Genomic DNA, 26,311 nt, shown 5'->3' on the forward strand with positions numbered 1-26,311 from the left:
TGAGGAGTTCCGGAATGGTCCGGAGGTGAAGAATTATATATAGGAAGTCCAGTTTCGGCCACCGGGAAAGTTTCGGGGGTTATCGGTATTGTACCGGGACCACCGGAAGGGTCCCGGGGGTCCATCGGGTGGGGCCACCTATCCCGGAGGGCCCCATGGGCTGAAGTGGGAAGGGAACCAGCCCTTAGTGGGCTGGGGCGCCCCCCATGGGCCTCCCCCCTGCGCCTAGGGTTGGAAACCCTAGGGTGGGGGGGCGCCCCACTTGACTTGGGGGGTAAGTTACCCCCCTGGCCGCCGCCCCCCATCCAGATGGGCTCCTGGCCGGTGCCCCCCCCTCCCAGGGGGCCTATATAAAGGGGGGGAGGGAGGGCAGCAACACAACAGCCTTGGGCGCCTCCCTCCTCCCCTACTACACTTCTCCCTCTCGCAGACGCTCGGCGAAGCCCTGCCGAGATCCCGCTACATCCACCACCACGCCGTCGTGCTGCTGGATCTCCATCAACCTCTCCTTCCCCCTTGCTGGATCAAGAAGGAGGAGACATCGCTGTACCGTACGTGTGTTGAACGCGGAGGTGCCGTCCGTTCGGCACTCGGTCATCGGTGATTTGGATCACAGCGAGTACGACTCCATCAACCACGTTCATTGGAACGCTTCCGCTCGCGATCTACAAGGGTATGTAGATGCACTCCTTTCCCCTCGTTGCTAGTATACTCCATAGATGGATCTTGGTGAGCGTAGAAAAATTTTAAAATTCTGCTACGATCCCCAACAGTGGCATCATGAGCCAGGCCTATGCGTAGTTACTATGCACGAGTAGAACACAAAGCAGTTGTAGGCGTTGATGTTGCCAATTCTTCTTGCCGCTACTAGTCCTATCTTGTTTCGGCGGTATTGTGGGATGAAGCGGCCCGGACCGACCTTACACGTACGCTTACGTGAGACAGGTTCCACCGACTGACATGCACTAGTTGCATAAGGTGGCTAGCGGGTGTCTGTCTCTCCCACTTTAGTCGGAACGGATTCGATGAAAAGGGTCCTTATGAAGGGTAAATAGAAATTGGCAAATCACGTTGTGGTTTTACATAGGTAAGAAACGTTCTTGCTAGAAACCTACAAGCCACGTAAAAACTTGCAACAACAATTAGAGAACGTCTAACTTGTTTTTGCAGCATGTGCTATGTGATGTGATATGGCCAGAAGATGTGATGAATGATATATGTGATGTATGAGATTGATCATATTCTTGTAATAGGAATCACGACTTGCATGTCGATGAGTATGACAACCGGCAGGAGCCATAGGAGTTGTCTTTATTATTTTGTATGACCTGCGTGTCATTGAATAACGCCATGTAAATTACTTTACTTTGTTGCTAAACGCGTTAGCCATAGAAGTAGAAGTAATCGTTGGCGTGACGACTTCATGAAGACACAATGATGGAGATCATGATGATGGAGATCATGGTGTCATGCCGGTGGCGAAGATGATCATGGTGCCCCGAAGATGGAGATCAAAGGAGCATAATGATATTGGCCATATCATGTCACTATTTGATTGCATGTGATGTTTATCATGTTTTGCATCTTATTTGCTTAGAACGACGGTAGTAAGTAAGATGATCCCTTATGATAATTTCAAGAAAGTGTTCCCCCTAACTGTGCACCGTTGCGAAGGTTCGTTGTTTCGAAGCACCACGTGATGATCGGGTGTGATAGATTCTAACGTTCGCATACAACGGGTGTTGACGAGCCTAGCATGTACAGACATGGCCTCGGAACACACGCAATACACTTAGGTTAACTTGACGAGCCTAGCATGTACAGACATGGCCTCGGAACACGGAGGACCGAAAGGTCGAGCATGAGTCGTATAGAAGATACGATCAACATGGAGATGTTCACCGATCTTGACTAGTCCGTCTCACGTGATGATCGGACACGGCCTAGTTAACTCGGATCATGTTTTCACTTAGATGACTAGAGGGATGTCTATCTGAGTGGGAGTTCATTGAATAATTTGATTATATGAACTTAATTATCATGAACTTAGTCTAAAATCTTTACACTATGTCTTGTAGATCAAATGGCCCACGTTGTCCTCAATTTCAACGCGTTCCTAGAGAAAACCAAGCTGAAAGATGATGGCAGTAACTATACGGACTGGGTCCGGAACCTGAGGATCATCCTCATAGCTGCCAAGAAAGATTATGTCCTAGAAGCACCGCTAGGTGAAGCACCAATCCCAGAGAACCAAGACGTTATGAACGCTTGGCAGCAGTGTGCTGATGATTACTCCCTCGTTCAGTGTGGCATGCTTTACAGCTTAGAACCGGGTCTCCAAAAGCGTTTTGAGAAACATGGAGCATATGAGATGTTCGAGGAGCTGAAAATGGTTTTCCAAGCTCATGCCCGGGTCGAGAGATATGAAGTCTCCGACAAATTCTTCAGCTGTAAAATGGAGGAGAATAGTTCTGTTAGTGAGCACATACTCAGAATGTCTGGGTTGCACAACCGCTTGTCTCAGCTGGGAGTTAATCTCCCGGATGATGCGGTCATTGACAGAATCCTTCAGTCGCTTCCACCAAGCTACAAGAGCTTTGTGATGAACTTCAATATGCAAGGGATGGAAAAGACCATTCCTGAGGTATATTCAATGCTGAAATCGGCGGAGGTGGAGATCAGAAAAGAACATAAAGTGTTGATGGTGAATAAAACCACTAAGTTCAAGAAGGGCAAGGGTAAGAAGAACTTCAAGAAGGACGGCAAAGGAGTTGCCGCGCCCGGTAAGCCAGTTACTGGGAAGAAGTCAAAGAATGGACCCAAGCCTGAGACTGAGTGCTTTTATTGCAAGGGAAGTGGTCACTGGAAGCGGAACTGACCCAAATACTTAGCGGACAAGAAGGCCGGCAACACCAAAGGTATATGTGATATACATGTAATTGATGTGTACCTTACTAGTACTATACCGGTGCGGTTGCTCATATTTGTAACTCAAAACAGGAACTGCGGAATAAATGGAGACTGGCAAAGGACGAGGTGACGATGCGCGTCGGGAATGGTTCCAAGGTCGATGTGATCGCCGTCGGCACGCTACCTCTGCATCTACCTACGGGATTAGTTTTAAACCTCAATAATTGTTATTTAGTACCAGCTTTAAGCATGAACATTGTATCTGGATCTCGTTTAATTCGAGATGGCTACTCATTTAAATCCGAGAATAATGGTTGTTCTATTTATTTGAGAGATATGTTTTATGGTCATGCCCCGCTGGTCAATGGTTTATTCTTGATGAATCTCGAACGTGATGTTACACATATTCATAGTGTGAATACCAAAAGATGTAAAGTTGATAACGATAGTCCCACATATTTGTGGCACTGCCGCCTTGGTCACATTGGTGTCAAGCGCATGAAGAAGCTCCATGCAGATGGACTTTTGGAGTCTCTTGATTACGAATCATTTGACACGTGCGAACCATGCCTCATGGGTAAGATGACCAAGACTCCGTTCTCCGGAACAATGGAGCGAGCAACCAACTTATTGTAAATCATACATACCGATGTGTGCGGTCCAATGAGTGTTGAGGCTCGCGAAGGATATCGTTATGTTCTCACTCTCACTGATGACTTAAGTAGATATGGGTATGTCTACTTAATGAAACACAAGTCTGAAACCTTTGAAAAGTTCAAGGAATTTCAGAGTGAGGTTGAGAATCAACGTGACAGAAAAATAAAATTCTTACGATCAGATCGTGGTGGAGAATATTTAAGTCACGAATTTGGTGCGCACTTAAGGAAATGTGGAATCATTTCACAACTCACGCCGCCTGGAACACCTCAGCGAAACGGTGTGTCCGAACGTCGTAATCGCACTCTATTGGATATGGTGCGATCTATGATGTCTCTTACCGATTTACCGCTCTCATTTTGGGGCTATGCTTTAGAGACTGCCGCATTCACTTTAAATAGGGCTCCGTCGAAATCCGTTGAGACGACACCGTATGAATTATGGTTTGGGAAGAAACCTAAGCTATCGTTTCTAAAAGTTTGGGGATGCGATGCTTATGTCAAGAAACTTCAACCTGAAAAGCTCGAACCCAAGTCGGAGAAATGCATCTTCATAGGATACCCTAAGGAAACTATTGGGTATACCTTCTACCTCAGATCCGAAGGCAAGATCTTCGTTGCCAAGAACGGGTCCTTTCTGGAGAAAGGGTTTCTCTCGAAAGAATTGAGTGGGAGGAAAGTGGAACTTGATGAGGTGATAGTCACCCCTTCCGTGCCGGAAAGTAGCGCAGCGCGGGAAGATGTTCCTGTGGTGCCTACACCGACTAGGGAGGAAGTTAATGATAATGATCATGAAGCTTCGGATCAAGTTACCACTGAACTTCGTAGGTCCACAAGGACACGTTCCGCACCAGAGTGGTACGGCAACCCTGTCCTGGAAATCATGTTGTTAGACAACGGTGAACCTTCGAACTATGAAGAAGCGATGGCGGGCCCGGATTCTGACAAATGGCTAGAAGCCATGAAATCCGAGATAGGATCCATGTATGAAAACGAAGTATGGACTTTGACTGACTTGCCCAATGATCGGCGAGCCATAGAAAACAAATGGATCTTTAAGAAGAAGACAGACGCGGATGGTAATGTGACCATCTATAAGGCTCGACTTGTCGCTAAGGGTTATCAACAAGTTCAAGGGGTTGACTACGATGAGACTTTCTCACCCGTAGCGAAGCTGAAGTCCGTCCGAATCATGTTAGCAATTGCCGCATACTATGATTATGAGATATGGCAGATGGACGTCAAAACGACATTCCTTAACGGCTTCCTTAAGGAAGAGTTGTATATGATGCAGCCGGAAGGTTTTGTCGATCCTAAGAATGCTAACAAAGTATGCAAGCTCCAGCGCTCAATCTATGGGCTGGTCCAAGCATCTCGGAGTTGGAACATTCGCTTTGATGAGATGATCAAAGCGTTTGGGTTTACACAAACTTATGGAGAAGCCTGTGTTTACAAGAAAGTGAGTGGGAGCTCTGTAGCATTTCTCTTATTATATGTGGATGACATATTATTGATGGGAAATGATATAGAATTCTTGGAAAGTATAAAGGCCTATTTGAATAAGTGTTTTTCAATGAAGGACCTTGGAGAAGCTGCTTATATATTAGGCATCAAGATCTATAGAGATAGATCAAGACGCCTCATTGGTCTTTCACAGAGTACATACCTTGACAAGATATTGAAGAAGTTCAATATGGATCAGTCCAAGAAGGGGTTCTTGCCTGTATTGCAAGGTGTGCAATTGAGCACGGCTCAATGCCCGACCACGGCAGAAGATAGAGAAAAGATGAGTGTCATCCACTATGCCTCGGCCATAGGGTCTATTATGTATGCCATGCTGTGTACCAGACCTGATGTAAACCTTGCCGTAAGTTTGGTAGGAAGGTACCAAAGTAATCCCGGCATGGAACACTGGACAGCGGTCAAGAATATCCTGAAGTACCTGAAGAGGACTAAGGATATGTTTCTCGTTTATGGAGGTGACGAAGAGCTCGTCGTAAAGGGTTACGTCGACGCTAGCTTCGACACAGATCTGGATGACTCGAAGTCACAAACCGGATATGTGTATATTTTGAATGGAGGAGCAGTAAGCTGGTGCAGTTGCAAGCAAAGCGTCGTGGCGGGATCTACATGTGAAGCGGAGTACATGGCAGCCTCGGAGGCAGCACATGAAGCAGTCTGGATGAAGGAGTTCATTACCGACCTAGGGGTGATTCCCAATGCGTCGGGCCCGATGACTCTTCTGTGACAACACTGGAGCTATTGCCCTTGCGAAGGAGCCCAGGTTTCACAGGAAGACCAGGCATATCAAGCGTCGCTTCAACTCCATTCGTGAAAGTGTTCAAAATGGAGACATAGATATTTGTAAAGTACATACGGACCTGAATGTAGCAGATCCGTTGACTAAACCTCTCCCTAGAGCAAAACATGATCAACACCAGGACGCAATGGGTGTTCGATTCATCACAATGTAACTAGATTATTGACTCTAGTGCAAGTGGGAGACTGTTGGAAATATGCCCTAGAGGCAATAATAAATGGTTATTATTATATTTCTTTGTTCATGGTAATTGTCTATTGTTCATGCTATAATTGTGTTATCCGGAAATCGTAATACTGAAGGAAATATGCCCTAGAGGCAATAATAAAGTATTATATATTTAATTATATCATGATAAATGTTTATTATTCATGCTAGAATTGTATTAACCGGAAACATAATACATGTGTGAATACATAGACAAACAGAGTGTCACTAGTATGCCTCTACTTGACTAGCTCGTTAATCAAAGATGGTTATGTTTCCTAGCCATAGACATGAGTTGTCATTTGATTAACGGGATCACCTCATTAGGAGAATGACGTGATTGACATGACCCATTACGTTAGCTTAGCACCCGATCGTTTAGTATGTTGCTATTGCTTTCTTCATGACTTATACATGTTCCTATGACTATGAGATTATGCAACTCCCGTTTATCGGAGGAACACTTTGTGTGCTACCAAACGTCACAACGTAATTGGGTGATTATAAAGGTGCTCTACAGGTGTCTCCAAAGGTACTTGTTGGGTTGGCGTATTTCGAGATTAGGATTTGTCACTCCGATTGTCGGAGAGGTATCTCTGGGCCCACTCGGTAATGCACATCACTATAAGCCTTGCAAGCATTGTGACTAATGAGTTAGTTGCGGGATGATGTATTACGGAACGAGTAAAGAGACTTGCCGGTAACGAGATTGAACTAGGTATCGAGATACCGACAATCGAATCTCGGGCAAGTAACATACCGATGACAAAGGGAACAACGTATGTTGTTATGCGGTCTGACCGATAAAGATCTTCGTAGAATATGTGGGAGCCAATATGGGCATCCAGGTCCCGCTATTGGTTATTGACCGGAGAGGTGTCTCGGTCATGTCTATATAGTTCTCGAACCCAAAGGGTCCGCACGCTTAAAGTTACGATGACAGTTTTATTATGAGTTTATGTATGTTGATGTACCGAAGGAGTTCGGAGTCCCGGATGAGATCGGGGACATGACGAGGAGTCTCGAAATGGTCGAGACGTAAAGATCAATATATTGGACGACTATATTCGGACTTCGGAAAGGTTCCGAGTGATTCGGGTATTTTTCGGAGTACCGGAGAGTTACGGGAATACGTATTGGGCCTTATTGGGCCATACGGGAAAGAAGGAAAAGGTTCTCAAGGGTGGCCGCACCCCTCCCCTTGGTCTGGTCCGAATTGGACTACGGAAGGGGGGCGCCCCCTTCCTTCCTTCTCTTTTTCCCTTCCTCTTTTCCTATTCCATATGGGAGGTGGAATCCTACTAGGACTAGGGAGTCCTAGTAGGACTCCACACTTGGTGCGCCCACTCCTAGGGCCGGCCTCCTCCTCCCTTGCTCCTTTATATACGGGGGCAGGGGCACCCCATGGACACACTTGATATATGATATTTTAGCCGTGTGCGGTGCCCCCCTCCACCAGATTACACCTCGATAATACCGTCGCGGAGCTTAGGCGAAGCCCTACGTCGGTGGAACATCATCATCGTCACCACGCCGTCGTGCTGACGAAACTCTCCCTCAACACTCGGCTGGATCGGAGTTCGAGGGACGTCATCGAGCTGAACGTGTGTAGAACTTCGGAGGTGCCGTGCGTTCGGTACTTGATCGGTCGGATCGTGAAGACGTACGACTACATCAACCGCGTTGTGATAACGCTTCCGCTGTCGGTCTACGAGGGTACGTGGACAACATTCTCCCCCCTCGTTGCTATGCATCACCATGATATTGCGTGTGCGTAGGAATTTTTTTGAAATTACTACGTTCCCCAACAAATACATGTGTGAATACATAGACCACAACGTGTCCCTAGTAAGTCTCTAGTTGACTAGCTCGTTGATCAATAGATAGTCATGATTTCCTGACTATGGACATTGGATGTCGTTGATAACGGGATCACATCATTAGGAGAATGATGTGATGGACAAGACCCAATCCTAAGCATAGCTCAAAGATCGTGTAGTTCGTTTGCTAGAGCTTTTCCAATGTCAAGTATCTTTTCCTTAGACCATGAGATCGTGCAACTCCCGGATACCGTAGGAGTGCTTTGGGTGTGCCAAACGTCACAACGTAACTGGGTGACTATAAAGGTACACTACGGGTATCTCCGAAAGTGTCTGTTGGGTTGGCACGGATCGAGACTGGGATTTGTCACTCCGTGTGACGGAGAGGTATCTCTGGGCCCACTCGGTAATGCATCATCATAATGAGCTCAATGTGCCTAAGGAGTTAGTCACGGGATCATGCATTACGGTACGAGTAAAGAGACTTGCCGGTAACGAGATTGAACAAGGTATTGGGATACCGACGATCGAATCTCGGGCAAGTAACATACCGATTGACAAAGGGAATTGCATACGGGATTGATTGAATCCTCGACATCGTGGTTGATCCGATGAGATCATCGTGGAACATGTGGGAGCCAACATGGGTATCCAGATCCCGCTGTTGGTTATTGACTGGAGAGGCGTCTCGGTCATGTCTGCATGTCTCCCGAACCCGTAGGGTCTACACACTTAAGGTTCGGTGACGCTAGGGTTGTAGAGATATGAGTATGCGGAAACCCGAAAGTTGTTCGGAGTCCCGGATGAGATCCCGGACGTCACGAGGAGTTCCGGAATGGTCCGGAGGTGAAGAATTATATATAGGAAGTCCAGTTTCGGCCACCGGGAAAGTTTCGGGGGTTATCGGTATTGTACCGGGACCACCGGAAGGGTCCCGGGGGTCCACCGGGTGGGGCCACCTATCCCGGAGGGCCCCATGGGCTGAAGTGGGAAGGGAACCAGCCCTTAGTGGGCTGGGGCGCCCCCCATGGGCCTCCCCCCTGCGCCTAGGGTTGGAAACCCTAGGGTGGGGGGGCGCCCCACTTGACTTGGGGGGTAAGTTACCCCCCTGGCCGCCGCCCCCCCATCCAGATGGGCTCCTGGACGGCGCCCCCCCCTCCCAGGGGGCCTATATAAAGGGGGGGAGGGAGGGCAGCAACACAACAGCCTTGGGCGCCTCCCTCCTCCCCTGCTACACTTCTCCCTCTCGCAGACGCTCGGCGAAGCCCTACCGAGATCCCGCTACATCCACCACCACGCCGTCGTGCTGCTGGATCTCGATCAACCTCTCCTTCCCCCTTGCTGGATCAAGAAGGAGGAGACGTCGCTGTATCGTACGTGTGTTGAACGCGGAGGTGCCGTCCGTTCGGCACTCGGTCATCGGTGATTTGGATCACGGCGAGTACGACTCCATCAACCACGTTCATTGGAACGCTTCCGCTCACGATCTACAAGGGTATGTAGATGCACTCCTTTCCCCTCGTTGCTAGTATACTCCATAGATGGATCTTGGTGAGCGTAGAAAAAATTTAAAATTCTGCTACGATCCCCATCACGTTCATGGGCCGACCATAACGGGCCGTCGTTAATCATCTGTATTTGATGACGCTACGAAAACGGCCCAACGGATTAACGGGCCGCAAACGAGCCGATTGTAACCACGGGCCGAATTTGGCCCACAAGCAGAAAAGGCCAGTAACGGGCCATAAGTAACCGAATGCTGGAAATAAGCCCAAGAATAAATGGGCCCTGAGAAGGCTGAAACATAACACGGGTTGGAAACGACCCAATGGAATAATGGGCCATTAATGGGTATAAAGCGGTACACTGTTCATTGCGGGCCAGATTCACCACGGGCCTTTAATGGGCCAAGAGTTACAAATGGCCTCGTATGGGCCGAAAGACATCATGGGCCATACATGGGCCGGATGTTACAACAGACTAGAATCATATTGGACGACCCAGATGAAGCTACTGGCTTAATTCCGGTAAGCCGTAACGGGTCGTGAGTTAGCGGGCCGTAAATGGGCTATATACGAACAGGCCGTTAACATGCTTTCCGTGGGCCTGCCCGTTACCGTTTGACCAAGTCAAATGGGTCGGCCTTTTCACCGGAATGGGCCTCTGTTGGGCCATGCCACGTGTCGACGTATCATAGGCACCTCCTGTCCAATGAATGGATGACATCTGTCCAAACGGTGAGCCAACACGTGTTTCCTCCAGCCAATGAGAATTTTACACGTGGAAAATCCTCATTGGTCCGGGCTGTTAGCGGGTTATCGGATCCAAAACCGGACCCGTAGCTTAACGGCGTCCCGTTACGGTGGATGCAACGTGTCGGTCACCCTTGACGAAAGCACTTCTATGACACATGATTTATCGTCATGGAAGTGGACACTTCCGTGATGATGATTTTGGTAATGTCATGGAACACTTCTACGACAGCACAGGTATGACTATCTTGATTCTGTCATAAAATTTTCATGGATGTACATGCATGACAGAAAATGTGACCTACTGTGACAAACACGTATCATCACGAAAGTGTATTTTTTTGTAGTGGAGACACAGTTCGGTGACTCCGAGATGCTAGGATTTCACTGAGAAAGTAAACTCGGTCACACCGATTTGTACACTTCGGTCAGACCGAGTAGTACATGTGCAATGGCCTGGGCCAAATCGGTGGGACCGAATATTTCAAATCGGTCGGTCCGAGATGAGTTCGGCGGAAACCTAACCCCAAGTTTTTGGATCAAAACTAATCTAGAGGAAGTTTTGATTGGATAGAACTATTTCAATCGTGGCAAGAATCATGGCATTGTCTTTGTGCTAAGAATCAGAGAGGGGAAAGCACAAAGGTTCGAGTTCATACCCTAGCTTAGTGATGAACATGCTACGGCGACAACGGCGGCGAAGATTCCGTTGACGGCGGAGGACACCAGCGGCAGGAGGTCGTGGGCGACGAGGAGACGATCTGGAGACCTCGAGTCGGCAGAGCTGGACAGGCGCGGACGAAGCGTTTGGAGAAATTTCGAAATTTTCAGCCTGTGGGTATATATATCCAGACTCTGTCTGTGTGACCGAGTGGAACTACTCGGTGGCACCGAGATGCAGAATCGCAAGCGGTTGCTGCAACTCGGTATGACCGAAGGGTTCAAATCGGTTGCACCGAGATTAAAAACCTAGATCAACTTAATGAACTCGGTGTGACCAAATGGAATGGATCGGTCAGACTGAAATGCACTAAGAGGTTTTGGAAGATAAGCCCTTGACAGATCGGTGACTCCGAGTGCTCCTTACCCGGAGGGTCCGAATTCAACTTATTCAAACTTTGTGATATAGCATGAATAGAGTTTGAGACGAGAAAAAGCATAGATAGCTAGAGGAAGTTCTTAGGCATTCTTGTCCATCCATTTGGCAAAAAGATAAAGCCAAACAACCAAAGCAACAAGTGGATGTCCTCGAATGAGAAAAATATGCAATCAACATGCTCACACAATAAGATAGCAAATGAAATATGTGGCAAAGCATGCACAAACACTCTAGCATCTATCAAGCAATCTGGCGATGACTAGGTCATCTATATATGAGTATATTGACTTAGGAGTCAAATGAGAACATTTGATCATAGGTCATACTCATCGTTTAAGCACAAGCGGGGTTACCACTTTTACATAAAGCATTGTATTGTTCACACCATTAGAGTTGCTTTAGCTCAATTCTTAGAACAAAGCTCCCCCTAGATGTGATATCCCCCCTAAGAGGGATGAACTAACCTTGGGTTTTGTCGATGATGACTTCATGTAAGTGTTGAAGATGTAGATGCTCAATGTTGATGTAGATCATTTGGAGCAATCCATTGGAGTGAGTTGCACTTTCAATACCTACACGGGTTAGTCCCACAAGGAACATACAAGGATATCCATAGACATAGAGTGAAATTCACACATGATGTTGTCCATGAAAGCATTAGGTTACCTTGTCCCTTGTCTTACCAACAAGAGGGTTTGTGACTCCTTGAACTAGTGCAAGATATGGAAGTTGATTGCACTTGTCCTTGCCAAAATGAATATGAGTGAAGTTTGTTGGCGGAGTCACCCTCAAGAACTCTCTAGCTCTTCTTCTTTGGGATCCACATCATCTCGATGGGAATCCTTGGAGTTGTAGTCGTACTTGATGAAGTAGAACTTGATGTAGTCTTGGGAACCCACTTGACCAAGGCCTTAGGAGCTTCTTCAAATGCATCAATCTCCTCTTGAAGCTTGTCCTTGCCTTTTAGCTTGTGGTCTTGTGGTGGAAGATCATCTTGAGCTTGTGTTCCTTTGAAAGAAGTGGGATCATACTTCTCTTGTTGAGGAAAAAACTTCGTCTTGGGGTATTTATCTTCTTCCCACTCAACTCCATTGGCATTGAACTTGCGTTCAAAACCAACACTTTAATTGCTTACTTTCGGCAAGGCTCTTGTAAACACCTTTCTCTATAATTCTCTTCAATAAATTGTTTTCTTGCTCAAGTGTAACTTGGCTAAGAGAATCATTAGTGGAATCAAGAGAACTACTAGAAGCAACAATATTGGATTTAACATGATTGTTGTTCCTACTAGAAGAAGAATCTTTCTTACTCTTGTTGCTAGATTTTACTTGTGGCATGTAAGTAGACAAGAGTAAACGCTTGGCAATGTAAGTAGAACTTTTCTTGCTGAGATCATCATTGATTGCTTTTAAGAACCCATGCTCTTGCTCTAGATTGAGCTTTTCAAAGCGTAGCTTCTCATGAGTCTTTAAAAGCTCTCGATGATCCTCTAAAGTAGTTTCATGAGCTAACTTAAGAGTGTTTAGTTCTTTAGTTAGACGCTCAATCTCCTTCTTATCATCGTCATTCGTTTTATCTTGATTAGCATGATTAATAGCAATTTCATCATAGTTTTCATCACTAGAGTTGTCAACAAGTAAATCATCATCACCTAGCAAATCATCTTCATCACTATTGAAATCAACATACTCGGGGTGTGATACCTTTGGGCCTTTAGCCATGAAGCATCTTCCAATCCCTTCATTTGGCGAATCAAATATGTCATAGGAGTTGGATGACACAAGTGCGAGACCGGCAACACCTTCATCTTGAGTATATTCAGAGTCGGAGTGATAGCTTCTCTCGGAGTGGTTGTCGGTGTCGGAACCGGATACCCATTCACCAACATGAGCTTGATGTCTTCGTCTTGTGTAGCTCTTTGATGACTTGTCCTTCCTTTTCGAATCCTTGCTTCTGCGAGAGGATCTTCATTCGTAACGATCATCTCTACTCCTTCTTTCTCTTGGTGGTGATTATTCTCTTTTGCTTCTTCTTTTAGGTGAGTCTTCTCTTATTTTGTAGGGAGCCATACACTCACTTGAGTAGTGTCCGGGTCTTCCACAATTGTAGCAATTGCGATCACGACTAGAAGATCTTTTGTCATTGTAGGACCTTGACTTGTGACTTCTCTCTTTGCTTCTACTCTTGTAGAACTTGTTGAAGTTCTTCACCATTAGGCTCAGTTCTTCATTGAAGACTTGTTTCTCACTTGATGATGTAGGAGCATCACATGAAGCTTTGTAAGCACCACTAGACTTGTTGTGAAGCTCTTCTTTATCCTTGAGTGACATCTCATGAGCAACAATTCTACCAATGACTTCTGTTGGCTTGAGATCTTTGTAATTGTGCATCATTTAGATCAATGTGCACACGGTATCATATTTTCCATCCAAGGCTCTTAGGATCTTCTTGATGATGAATCTGTCGGTCATCTCTTCACTTCCTAAGCCGGCAATCTCATTTGTGATGAGAGCAAGCCTAGAGTACATTTCAGCGACACCTTCACCATCCTTCATTTTGAACTTGTCAAGTTGACTTTGAAGCACATCCAATTTGGATTCCTTGACGGAGTCGGTACCTTCATGCATATCAATCAAAGTATCCCAAATTTCCTTTGCATTCTCAAGGCGGATGATTTTGTTGAATTCTTCGGGGCACAATCCATTGAAGAGGATATCGCAAGCTTGAGCATTGTATTGCAACATCTTCAATTCTTCCGCCGTTGCTTCACGATTTGGTTCCCTTCCATCGAAGAATTCACCTTGCAAGCCAATACACATAATAGCCCAAACAGCGGGGTTATGTCCAAGAATATGCATTTTCATCTTATGTTTCCAACTAGCAAAATTAGTACCATCAAAGTAAGGACCTCTACGGTGGTAATTTCCCTTGCTAGACGCCATACTCTCCTAGGTTGTGAAACCAAGGCTATGATCACCAAAGCCATGGAAATCAAGGAAAATGGAGACCAAAGCTCTGATGCCATTTGTAGGATCGAAAGTAGGTCTAGAGGGGGGTGATTAGACTACTTGGCCAAATAAAAATCTAGCCTTTTCCCAATTTTAAGTCTTGGCAGATTTTAGTAACTTAGCACAAGTCAAGCAATCAACCTACACATGCAAGTCTAAGAGTATAGCAGCGGAATGTAAATCATTGCATATGAAGGTAAAGGAAAGGGTTTGGAAGGGCAAACGCAATGTAGACACATAGATTTTTGGCGTGGTTCCGATAGGTGGTGCTATCGTACATCCACATTGATGGAGACTTCAACCCACGAAGGGTAACGGAGGGCTCCACCCACGAAGGGTCCACGAAGAAGCAACCTTGTCTATCCCACCATGGCCATCGCCCACGAAGGACTTGCCTCGCTTGGGTAGATCTTCACAAAGTAGGCGATCTCCTTGCCCTTACAAACTCCTTGGTTCGACTCCACAATCTTGACGGAGGCTCCCAAGACACCTAACCAATCTAGGAGACACCACTCTCCAAAAGGTAATAGATGGTGTGTTGATGATGAACTCCTTGCTCATGTGCTTCAAATGATAGTCTCCCCAACACTCAACTCTCTCTCACAGATTTGGCTATGGTGAAAAGATGATTTGAGTGGAAAGCAACTTGGGGAAGGCTATAGATCAAGATTCTTGTGGTTGTATTGGAATGTCTTGGTCTCAACACATGAGTAGGTGGTTCTCTCTCAGAAAATGAATGCTGGAAGTGTAGGTACGTTTTGATGGCTCTCTCTCTGATGGAGAGGAGGGTGGAGGGGTATATATAGCTTCCACACAAAATCTAATCATTACACACAAAAGAGCCAACTCGGTCAGACCGAATATATGAACTCGGTGAGACCGATTCAGTTCAAAATGTGAACGTTAGGATTTTCGGTGGGACCGACATGATCAACTCGGTGGGACCGATGAGCTAGGGTTAGGGCAAAACTTGATCTCGGTTTGACCGATCACTTCAACTCGATGAGACCGCTTTTAGTAACAAGCAAACAGAGAGTTGGTCAGGCAAACACGGTGGGACCGATCGCTCCTTTCGGTGAGACCGAAACGTTACGAAAGAGAAACAGAGAGTTTGCACTGCAAACTCGGTGGGATCGATCGCTCATTTCGGTGAGATCGAAACGTTACGAAGGGAAACAGAAAGTTTGCAGTCCCATCTCGGTGAGACCGAACTGATTAGGGTTTCTGGCTATGGCTATGTCAATTGAACTCGGTGGCGCCGGATGGATCAAATCGGTGGGGCCGAGTTTGACTTTAGGTTTTGGACATATTTGGAATTGAGAAGATGGTTGAGGGCTTTGGAGCATATCACTAAGCATTTTGAGCAAGTAGACCATTAAGCAACACCCCATCCCCTTTTAATAGTATTGGCTTTCCTATGGATTTAATGTGATCTTGGATCAGCAAAATAGAATGAAGAGTCTTGAGCTTTTGCCAATATTTGTCCTTAGCATTTTGAGGGGTCCACATCTCTAGTCCATGCCATGCCAATCATTAAACTTTCTGAAATAATCAACTTGAAAGGATATTAGTTCAATGAGCTATATGTTGTTATGAATTACCAAAACCACCCAGGGATTAGTTGCACTTTCATCTATGTTGTTTGAATTCCATAGCTTTTGATAAGCAGCTATTTTGTATGAGATGTCTAGATGCATCTCATGGCCGATCTCATGCTATTGTACAAAAATTGAAATAGATACTCTAGTATCCTGCAAGTTGTCCATTTTCACAACTGCTTACCGTTCCACCTTACAAAAGTTTCATTGGTCGTTCGGTCAACTTCTTTTATTTTCAAAATATGCAACGATTTGACTAAACAAAAGAAGACAAAGAGTGGTGTGGAATCATGACATTTTTCATGAATAGCCAATGCACATATTTAGTGGTGTTAATATCTTGGTAGTACACAACTAGTAAACATCTTCATTAATTATTTTGGCAGTACCTTAGTATCTCGATTGTTCTTTTCATTAATGGATATCTAGGTATTTTGGTTTGCCTTATGCCACTGAGCAAGTAAATCATTCGTCTTAGACCATGTACCACACCAACATTAAATGATTAAGTGTAAGCCTCTAAGGGATGTTTCAAAAAAAAAATCAAGTCAAAGAGAAATTTGTATTCGCTCATGCATTCCATTCCCTAACCCCATTCACATGCAGGTGGACGACACTGTTTTAAAGATGTACGTTAGCATGTCATTTCAGTAATTTGAGGCGGACTTAGAGGCCCATATGTATTGGATGAGAAACACGTATATATTGTTAATGCTCATAATGCAATGTATTTCTGACAATCCGCATGATGTCACATTTACCTAACATTTGAGTGATCGTTAATCGATCATATGAGTTATTGGTACGCCAACCTAGTTGATGTGTGATGTTCCATTAATATTATTTCTCCATTTTGATTTTTTTGCTTCATGTACTCATATGTACGTAATATTTAAAAATATCTAATTTTGTCTAAATGTGTGGTGGCAACGCACATGGTTTCATCTAGTTGTTAGAGCAGTGTTAACCGCACCATTGCACAAAAAAAGTGTGACAAGATCAACATATTATCTTCACCCTTTGAAAACTCCTCATTTTAACAAACTCCACCATTAGCGATATCTGACCATTTCTTAGCCGACTGTGGAATTTCAATGGTGCTCATAATGTTATTGCGACTATTAAACAAAACAAACATCCACATGTAATTTTGTGCTAACTTTATATGGGTTTCAGTTGTTGCTCGATCGTTATACCCATATTTGGTTTGTCATGCGATTTTCTCATTTGTGGACCTGCACGTTGATGCGCCCATTTTGCATCGCTATTTCTTATTATAGTTTACTCTTTGTGATCGATATTTTGCACATCATAGCTTAATTGTAATGTCTTTTTTTCCGGAAAAAAAGAGAAAACATGGCTGCGCTCTCTCCAGCGAAAGTGAACGTTCGCCAGTTACCGTTTCCCGTCACAACCGTTCCGTTCCTCTCCCCTCCCAAATTTCAAACCATCCCGCCCATGTGCTCGCCCCAGCCCCATCCGGAAAGAAACCCCGGCGCAAAACCCACGCCTGGACCCACCCGCCAGCCACACCCGAGGCTCCCGAACGCGCAACACTTCCACACCCGTCTCGACTCCGCGTCCCCCTCCCAACTTTTTTTTATACGCACGCCATCCATTTCCATTTCCATTTCCACCCCCCCTCGCCGCCCGCCCCTCACCCAAATCTCAGCCCCCAACGTCTCTCTAGCAGCTCGCCTCCTCCCCCCACCCGCACCCCATCCGCGGCGATCTAGGGTTTCGCCCCCCTCCGCCTGCGCCTGCGCCCGCGCCGCGATGGACGCGCTCTCCCTCATCGACGTCTCCGGCGAGGAGGATGACTTCCTCCTCGACCTCGCCTCGCCGCCGCAGCACCCCGACCCGCCCCCCCGCGCCGCCCCAGGTCAGTGAGTCAGCAAGCGCGCCGTCTCCCGTCTCCCGTTCCCGTTCCTTCCATTTCGGCGGGGATCTGCGCGTGGGTGGGTTGGTGCCTCCGATCTGACGGGCCGTGCCGCGGTTTTTCTCTTGCAGGGGTTTCGGTGGTGGCCGCCGTTTCGGAGCGGAACACCGTCGGATCTCCTCCTCCTCCGGCGGTGGCGGCGGGCGGGCAGGTCGTGGATCCCGCGGAGCAGGGCCCGGAGCGTGCGCAGTCCCCGAAGAAGACCAAGCCCAAGGGCGGCGTCAACCTCCGCAAGAGCCTCGCCTGGGACAAAGCCTTCTTCACCAGCGAAGGTTTGTGCGTCGCCTCCACAAACCAGCCAAACCTCTATTGTTTCCTGATCTGGATTGCTACCAGTCCTACCAGCTCCTAACATTCCCCTTCGTTTTTTGAAAAAAAAATCTGTCGCCTGTACCTGTGCATTTTGATGCAGATAGATAGCAGTTCTTACCATTTCCCTTTCCAGCTCTTTACTTGTCTTTTGTTATATCAGACCTGTGCATTTTGATGTAGATATACAGCAGTTCTTACCATTTCCCTTTCCAGCTCTCTACTTGTATTTTGTTATATCACACCTGTGCATTTTGATGTAGATATACAACAGTTCTTACCATTTCCCTTTCCAGCTCTGTATTTGTATTTTGTTATATCAGGCCTGTGCATTTTGATGTAGATATACAGCAGTTATTACCATGTCCTTTTCCAGCTCTGTACTTGTCTTTTGTTATATCACACCTGTGCATTTTGATGTAGATATACAACAGTTCTTACCATTTCCCTTTCCAGCTCTGTACTTGTCTTTTGTTATATCAGACCTGTGCATTTTGATGTAGAGATACAGCAGTTCTAACCATTTCCCTTTCCAGCTCTGTACTTGTCTTTTGTTATACCTGTCACCCTGATGTGTTGATTGATAGCAGCTAACGTTTCCTCCTGGTCTGAGCAGGTGTTCTCGATACTGAGGAATTGGGCATTGTGAACAGCACTTTCCGCAAGTCGCAGGGTTCTAGGCTGCTGCCAGGAATAGCAGAGGAAATGAGGAGGTCAATGGAGTCCACCACCTCCTCGCTGGAAAGTGAAAGCTTTGTGCTGGAAAGCCTTGAGACTGAGCTGTTTGACAATGTCCGTGCTTCGATTCAGAGGACACTTGGGAAACCTGATAAAGCTCCAGTTGTCCCATCTGCTAGCTCAAAAACCCCTAGGGCCACAGCAAAGGCGCCTCCTGTCACAGGTAAGATGTCTCAAACTCAGAAGTTGATGCAACATGCTAATTTCTTATGCTGCTGTAACTTCAGGGAGCACCATCCGCTGTATTTTTTTTTTACTAACATGATTGCTGTGTCGCTACTTTCCAGCGAGAAAGGGAGTTGATCGGATACCTCAGACTCAGAGCAAGGTATGTTGACACAATTCTTCAGTGATTTGAACCCAGTTTTCTGCAGTCTGTAATCATTACTAATCAATACTTGTTAATGCTGCCTCAGATAAGGCCCCCTGCTTCAACAAGCAATGGTTCTGTTGGTGGTAGCAAACAAAGGCCCCAAGTCACCCTGAAAGAGCCTGCAGCTGCAAGAGTGGTATGTTACATGCTTGCAATTCCAGAATATCCATGATCTTTCTGTAGTTTAGCTGTCTACACCTAACTAGAGGTTTATGCTCTGCGTGATGCTTGCTACATACACCAGGATCTATAATTGCAGTAATCAGTAATTATTTCCCCTGTGAATCTGTTTTTGAGAGCCTAACCGTTTCTTGCATTTACCGACAATTAGATTACCTCGTGTCTTGTCCAGTGAAACCTTGTTTTGGAATTGCATAGAACTAATAAAAAAACTCCAGTTAGATAATTTGTTATCTTTTACGGAGAACAAAGTTGGCTAATTGCTTGTTTTAATTGAAGTTCCCATCGAGTACTAATCTGAACTTACATGTTTATTCTTTTTGCTTGCGAAGGCTGTATCGAAAGCTGCAGAAGCAAAACCATCCTCAAAACCTCCCAGAGCTCTGCCAAGAGTTGCTACAATGAGAGCACCGACTACCACAGCTGTCACCTCTGGGATTTCAGACAAAAGAAGTAGCACTGGTGTGTGAATCAGCATACTTAAATTTGGTCTGCCATAAATGTTACATAGATTGCAAGCCTAATAATACACCTTTTCCCTCTTGCAGGAGGTGTAGTCAACAGGCAGGCAGTTGCCAAGTCTGCTAACAGTTCAGCCAGCGTGCCATCTCGGCCTGGTGGGGGGACAAAGAACAACTCAACCTCAAAATCTGGTGCTTTGTCCTCAGCAGCAAGTCCTTCCTTGCGTAGTGCTCCCATGGCAGGTGGGAAAACAAAGTCACCAACCCTAATCAGCAAGAACAGGACTGCCCAGAGGATCCCTATTCGTTCATCATCAAGATCTGATATCAGCAAGGTTGACCCAGCAAGGGCATCAAGAAATAAGAGTCACGGTGAGGGTGCATCACCGACCATTTCACCTAGCAGCTCCGTGGACAGCATGAGTTCTGTGATTTCTGGGGTTTCAACAGCATCCACTGTAGGGAGAGCGAGTCATACATCTGAGACCTATAGTACAAGGTCATCTTCATTGTCCCCTTCCACCAGAAAGAGCAATGACCACCCTCCAACCACACTACGGAGGCCTGGTATTGTTACAGAAGGACAGGCTTCAGGAGCATTTGCTGATAATGTGAAATCTAATGTCGACACATCAACCCAAGGAAATGGTTTTAAACCATCTGGTCTACGAAGGCCTACACCCAAGATTGGATATTTTGATGCCGTAAGTGAATTGTATGCTTTCTTTCTTGTAATGATGCCAATGCTCTTTATTTGTTCTAAAACTCTTGGTTCTGTTATGTCTTCAGGAGAAATCTGTTGAACAAAAAGCCGGTGCACGGGCACAACTGCAACCCACGAAGGTTCTGTTTTCACCGTTGGCCACACAGAACTCTTGGATTCCTTCTACTCCGAAGACAATCCCTGCAGCTCTTACCTTTGAGCAAGAAGAACCAAAATCTAGGGCAGCAGCACCTTCTCAAACCAAGGCGCCGCCTTCACTGCCTCTCAAAGTTGCACAAACTGAAGTAAAACCATCAAAGGTGACAGAGCCTGAAGCTTCTCAAGCTAAGGTATCAACTCCACTGCCTCTCAGAGTTGCACAAACTGGAGTAGAACAATCAAAGGTGACCGAGCCTGAAGCTTCTCAAGACAAGGCATCAACTCCACTGCCTCTCAGAGTTGCACAAACTGAAGTAAAACCATCAGAGGTGACAGAGCATGACGCTTCTCAAACTAAGGCATCGGCTTCGCTGCCCATCAGAGTTGCACAAGCTGAAGTAGACCCATTGAAGGTGGCAGAGCATGAAGCTTCTCAAACTGAGGCATTGCCTATACTGTCTCCCAGAGTTGCACAGACTGAAGTAGAACCAGCAAAGGTGGCGGAGCATGACTTTTTTGGAACAAAGGGGCCTTCAATGCCTTTAATTAGAGCTGCTCAAACTGAAATAGAAACACCAAAGGTGTCAGAGCATGAAACCCACATGCAGGAGACTGGTCCATTGGTAGTCGCCATGGACAGTGCAGAGGAGGGCATTCCAGCTCTGCATCAGAATGTCCAGGCCAATGGTGAAGTAGAATCATCAAAGGTGTCTGAGCTTGAAGCACACGTGAATGAGACTGGCTTGTTGCTCGCCATGGACATTGCAGAGGAGGGCTTTCCAGCTTTGCATGAGAATGTCCAGGTTAATGGTGAAGTAGAATCATCAAAGGTGTCGGAGCATGAAGCACACATGCAGGAGACTGGTCTGTTGGTCGCTATGGACATTACAGATGAGGAGGGCATTCCAGCTTTGCATGAGAATGTCCAGGCTAATGGTGAAGTAGAATCATCATGTACCTCTGGTCAGCAAGCATCAGAAACTACAGCAGCACCTTGCGAGGAGAGCAGTCCTTCACAAATCAAGGTATCACCTTCTCTGCCACTTGGAGTTGCAAAAATGGAAGTAGACCCACTGGAGGTGACTGACCATGAAGTAGAAACATCGAAGGTGTCGGAGCATGAAGCATACATGCTGGAGACTGGCCAATTGGTCGCCATGGACATAGCAGAGGAGGGCATTGCAGCTTTAAATCAGAATGTCCAGGCAAATGGCGATATCAGTTCATCAACTGTTGAGCTGTCATCAGGTACCTCTGGTCAGCAACAATCAGAAGCTACAGCAGCACCTTGCGAGGATAACACTTCTTCTCAAACTGAGGTATCATCTTCACTGCCTCTTGGAGTTGCAAAAGTGGAAGTAGAACCAGTGGAGGTGATTGAGCATGAAGCTTGCACGCCCCAGGCCGGCCCAGTGTTGGCAGCCATGGATATTGCAAAGGAGAACATTCCAGCCATGGATACCGCAAAAGAGAACGTCCAGCCTGGTGGTTATTCGAGTCCACTAAAGGAGAACATTCTGGCTCCGCATCAAAATATCCAGCCTGAAGAGCATATGACTCCTGTAAAGGGAAGCATTCTGGCCTCACATACAAATGCGCAGGCTATAGGGGAGATGACTCCAATGACTCTCTTGAGCCAGAAGCTGTCCTCCATTTCTCTAGGACAAGCTAATGGGGAGGCGACTCCATTGACCCAGAAGCTGTCCTCCATTTCTCAAGGACAAGCTAATGGGGAGGCGACTCCATTGACCCAGAAGGCGCCCTCCATTTCTCAAGGACAATCTAATGGGGACGCGACTCCATTGACCCTATTGGCGCAGAAGCTCTCCTCCATTTCTCTCGGCGATGTCACCGACTAGGTGCCTTGTTCTGCCAGAGGAACTGAGTTTTGGAATCGTATGCTGCTGGTTGATTTATGATTACATCCTTGTTATCCAGAAGGCAACCACAGCTGAAGTTAGTACAAAAGGCTGTCCTACATTTTCTTTTGTTTCCTTTTAGCTGTTCAAAGAGTGAGTGCTACGAGTGTAGTAAAAAACGCAGGACATGGTGGAAAACTGTGGTATTCTGTTGTCCCCAAAGCACTTGATCCTGTTATGTCAATTGCAGATTTGCGAGTAAAAGCGTATAAATATGATTTCGCTCTCAGTTACTGTTTGTAGTATTCCTACTGAGTATTAACAGGCATAGCATGTTTCATCAGGGTGTCTTATATCTGTGACTAGCAATAGTATTGATCAATCGTCACTTGTAATGTAGTAGTGCAGCCTACACACCAATTTACAAGCATGAATGCATCTGATCTAACGGCTTGTGATAATTTAACATCACCAAGTCCTACACTTGAGGAACCCAGATTGCACCTGGAGCAAGAATAAATATACAAATGGGTTGGTCGTCTTCATCGGGCCACCATCAGGACTCTGCCGGAACTTGGATCAACACATGGGAGCTCCGGCGGAAGGTCAATGTGACAGTCAGCATATCTTCTGGAGGCCTGTTCCCCACGGCGGCGCAGCTCACTTGCTCCTCTTCTTGGCCTCGCCGTACAGAACCACGCCGGCGATGGTCACCCCGTAGCCCAGCATCCCCATGACGGTCACCGGGTTCTTGAATATCAGGATGGAGACCACGACGGCGACCGCCCCTTTCGCGTTCCCGAGGACCTGCAACGACCAAGCACAAGGCGCATGAGCATCACCGGTAAGTCGGTAACCCGTGTGTGTGTTCATCTGAAAAGTTCAGTCAATGAGCAGAGCACCATGGTTGGCAGGACGAACCTGGAGGGTGAGCGGGCTGGTGTGCTTGGTGACCAGGAAGTTGGTCAGGTTCACCAGGTAGGCCAGCGAGGAGTTGCCGAGCAGCAACCAGACGAAGCTGGGGTCCTCCCTGGCGAGCGCCGCCGCCGCCCCGAGCGCGTCGGGCTCCATCGTCAGCGTCGCCGGCACCAGCAGCACCACGGCCACCGGCGCCATGTACCGGAGCAGGTCCATGGAGTTGAGCTTCTCCCTGCACGCCATCAAATCCGAGGCCCCATTTTCAGCAAATGTATCATTCAGTATAGGTCAACGTGATGAATGAAGTATGATGATTATTACTCTTCTGAGGAGAGCAGGATCCCCTGCAGCACGGTCTTGAGCGCCCTCCCCGCCGTCGCGCCCACGCACATGATGAACCCGAACAGATGGAAGCTCGGCTCGCCCTGAATGCAAGCAAACAATCAATGTCGGCGCGCGAGCACATCAAGATTTGGCATTTGAGCTAGATTAATTCAAAGATCCATATTCAGATTTTGCTGCTCGATCTAGTTTAGTTTATTTTAGTTACCCCGGTGGCGATGACGACGCCGGCGACGACGGGGAGGAGGGCGGCGTAGGTGGCGCGGGCCTCGCGGCGGCCCGCGACGGCGTAGGCGATGAGCGCGGTGAAGAAGGGCGTGGTGGCGCCGACGGCCTGGTTGAAGGACACGGGGAGGTAGCGCAGCGAGACGTTGCCGGCGACGACGGAGCCGCAGAAGACGGCGCCCAGCACGGCCACCCTGGCCGCCTGCCCGCGCGAGAGCGGCCGGCGGGAGGCGGACGAGGAGGTGGTGGCGGCGGCGAAGACGGAGGAGAGGAGCGCGGAGGCGGACATGTGGCAGGCGGTGAGGAAGACCGGGTACCGGAAGCCGTAGACGGAGAGGAGGTACTTGTTGAGCAGCAGCACCCCGATGTTGGACGCGTACCACGCCGCCACCAGCCCCGCCGTCCGCAGCCGGCCCGACGGCCCGGACGCCGCGGCGGCGTCCGGGCCGGCGGCCGCCGTCGTCGGGAGGAGCGCCCGGTCCTCCTGCTGCCGCATCGTCGGCCTTGTTGGTTCTTGCTTCCCGGAGCTGCTGGCTGGTTTGGTTTGGTCTGGTTGGTGGGCGCGGGCGCGTTGGTTAATTTGGGTTTTCTCGTGCGTGGCACGCGTTTATATGGACGTGGTCGTGGGTGGCGCCGTGGGAGAGACGACGGGGGCCTGCCTGCCGCTGCCGGTCGGGGTTGGGGAGTGGAGATGCTCTATTCAACTAAGGACAATCTGGCCGCTCCCGCCAGCTTAAACATCTATATTTCTCAACGTCTACGCCGTACTACCCTATTGTACTGAGGAGTAGTGCGTATTGATTAACCCCTTATTCGTTGCTTCTCAGCTCGAGGAGAGTATTTTTTGTTCTTTTGGACGCAGCTCCAGAAGGGTTTGCAAAACGTGACTGCAGCAATGCGGGCCCTACTTGTCGTGTTCGATGTCAGGCGAAAAAACGACTGCTAGTGTTAAAAACGCTCTTATATTGTGTGACGAAGGAAACAATATATTTAGGTTGAACGCACGCTTCATTTTTCTCCCGGATCTCCTGCCGATAAAGGTGGCAGCAGGCCACACAGATTAGTTTCATGATGATGGACTAGTCGCCGGGACGATGGTCACACATTAACTTCATCAAGCTGCAGCGACTCATGACGATCCATACGACCCATCACGTCGGTCAGACCACGACGGGCGAACCGACCGATCGATATATATGCCGAAGCCGAACGTGCCGTGCCGAATCGATCAATCATGCATGATGAGGGAGTGAGTGCAACCCCATACCGTGCAAGCAACCAAGAACAAATTGAACAATATATATAATTATGTACATATATACAGCGACTCCGCGTGGAATTGCTCTTGTATAATTTACTCCAGAAAACAAGTTAGACCTTTCGTGTGGCACACACGCGGGATAATTAAACATAAATGAATATACAATAGTTACTTTCGAAAAATAGATCATGCTAGTTCACAGCTTGAGGAGAGAGGAACATGACAGCGCGCGTTGCAGAAGGTCATGCCAAGTAGTTCGCACGTTGCACACGTCCACGCACATAGGTGTATCCTACTTTCTGGTGGACAAAATAAGCCCATGTCTTCTTCTTTTTGTTCTTCTTCGCTTTTCACACTTTAATTCATAGTATTCTTCTCCATTTATAGATTACTTCCATATATTTTTATCTTTTCTTGAGAATACTTCCCATTAAAACATGTGTGAACTTGATTGAACCGCTGGTCTCAGTGGAGACAAATGAAAAACTTTGTAGTGCATGTGAACGAGGCCGTGGCGAGCGGAACATGGGCACATAATATTGGTCCGGACATGGACGGGCCGACGCTTGTGGAATTTATGAAGCTATGGGTGAGAGTTGAAGCGGTGCAACTCCAGGATGAAGTGCCTGACGAGATCACATGGGCGTGGGAGAGAGACGGGATCTACTCTGCCCGTTCGGCATACGCCGCCAAGTTCATGGGCAGGGAAGCAGCTCCGCCGGCGGCAGTAACCTGGAAAAGCCGGGACCCCTACAGTGCAGTTTCTTCCTATGGCTCGCAGTCCGCAACCGATGTTGGACCTCGGACCGCTTGGCTAGGAGGGGGCTGCCGCACCAGGACGCATGCCCACTGTGCGACCAAGAGGGCGAAACGATGAATCACATCATGTTACAGTGTGCTTTCTCCGGGGCATTTTGGTTGCAGGGCACGGCTTTGACTAAGCCGGAGTGGACACCAGCGCAGGACAACACACT

At 47.3% G+C, this 26,311-nt stretch overlaps 2 protein-coding genes across 2 annotated transcripts; one reads left to right on the forward strand and one right to left on the reverse strand.

Annotated features, from left to right (window-relative positions):
• Positions 1-17,517: 17,517 nt before the first annotated feature.
• Positions 17,518-22,896, forward strand: LOC109755667 (uncharacterized). Its single transcript, XM_020314563.4, has 8 exons — positions 17,518-17,752; positions 17,881-18,081; positions 18,735-19,019; positions 19,144-19,184; positions 19,273-19,365; positions 19,742-19,871; positions 19,958-20,574; positions 20,660-22,896. The coding sequence occupies exons 1-8, from the start codon at positions 17,647-17,649 to the stop codon at positions 22,589-22,591; spliced, it is 3,405 nt and encodes a 1,134-aa protein (XP_020170152.1). The 5' UTR covers positions 17,518-17,646; the 3' UTR covers positions 22,592-22,896.
• Positions 22,897-22,941: 45 nt separating this feature from the next.
• LOC109755668 (probable sugar phosphate/phosphate translocator At3g11320) lies at positions 22,942-24,727 on the reverse strand. The gene is made up of 4 exons (XM_020314564.4): positions 24,060-24,727; positions 23,831-23,934; positions 23,513-23,741; positions 22,942-23,398 (listed from the first exon to the last, which is right to left on the reverse strand). Exons 1-4 carry the CDS (start codon positions 24,570-24,572, stop codon positions 23,252-23,254), a joined length of 993 nt encoding a protein of 330 aa, XP_020170153.1. The 5' UTR covers positions 24,573-24,727; the 3' UTR covers positions 22,942-23,251.
• Positions 24,728-26,311: the final 1,584 nt, after the last annotated feature.

Source organism: Aegilops tauschii, chromosome 1 (assembly GCF_002575655.3).
Source record: "Aegilops tauschii subsp. strangulata cultivar AL8/78 chromosome 1, Aet v6.0, whole genome shotgun sequence".
Taxonomy (NCBI): Eukaryota; Viridiplantae; Streptophyta; class Magnoliopsida; order Poales; family Poaceae; genus Aegilops; species Aegilops tauschii.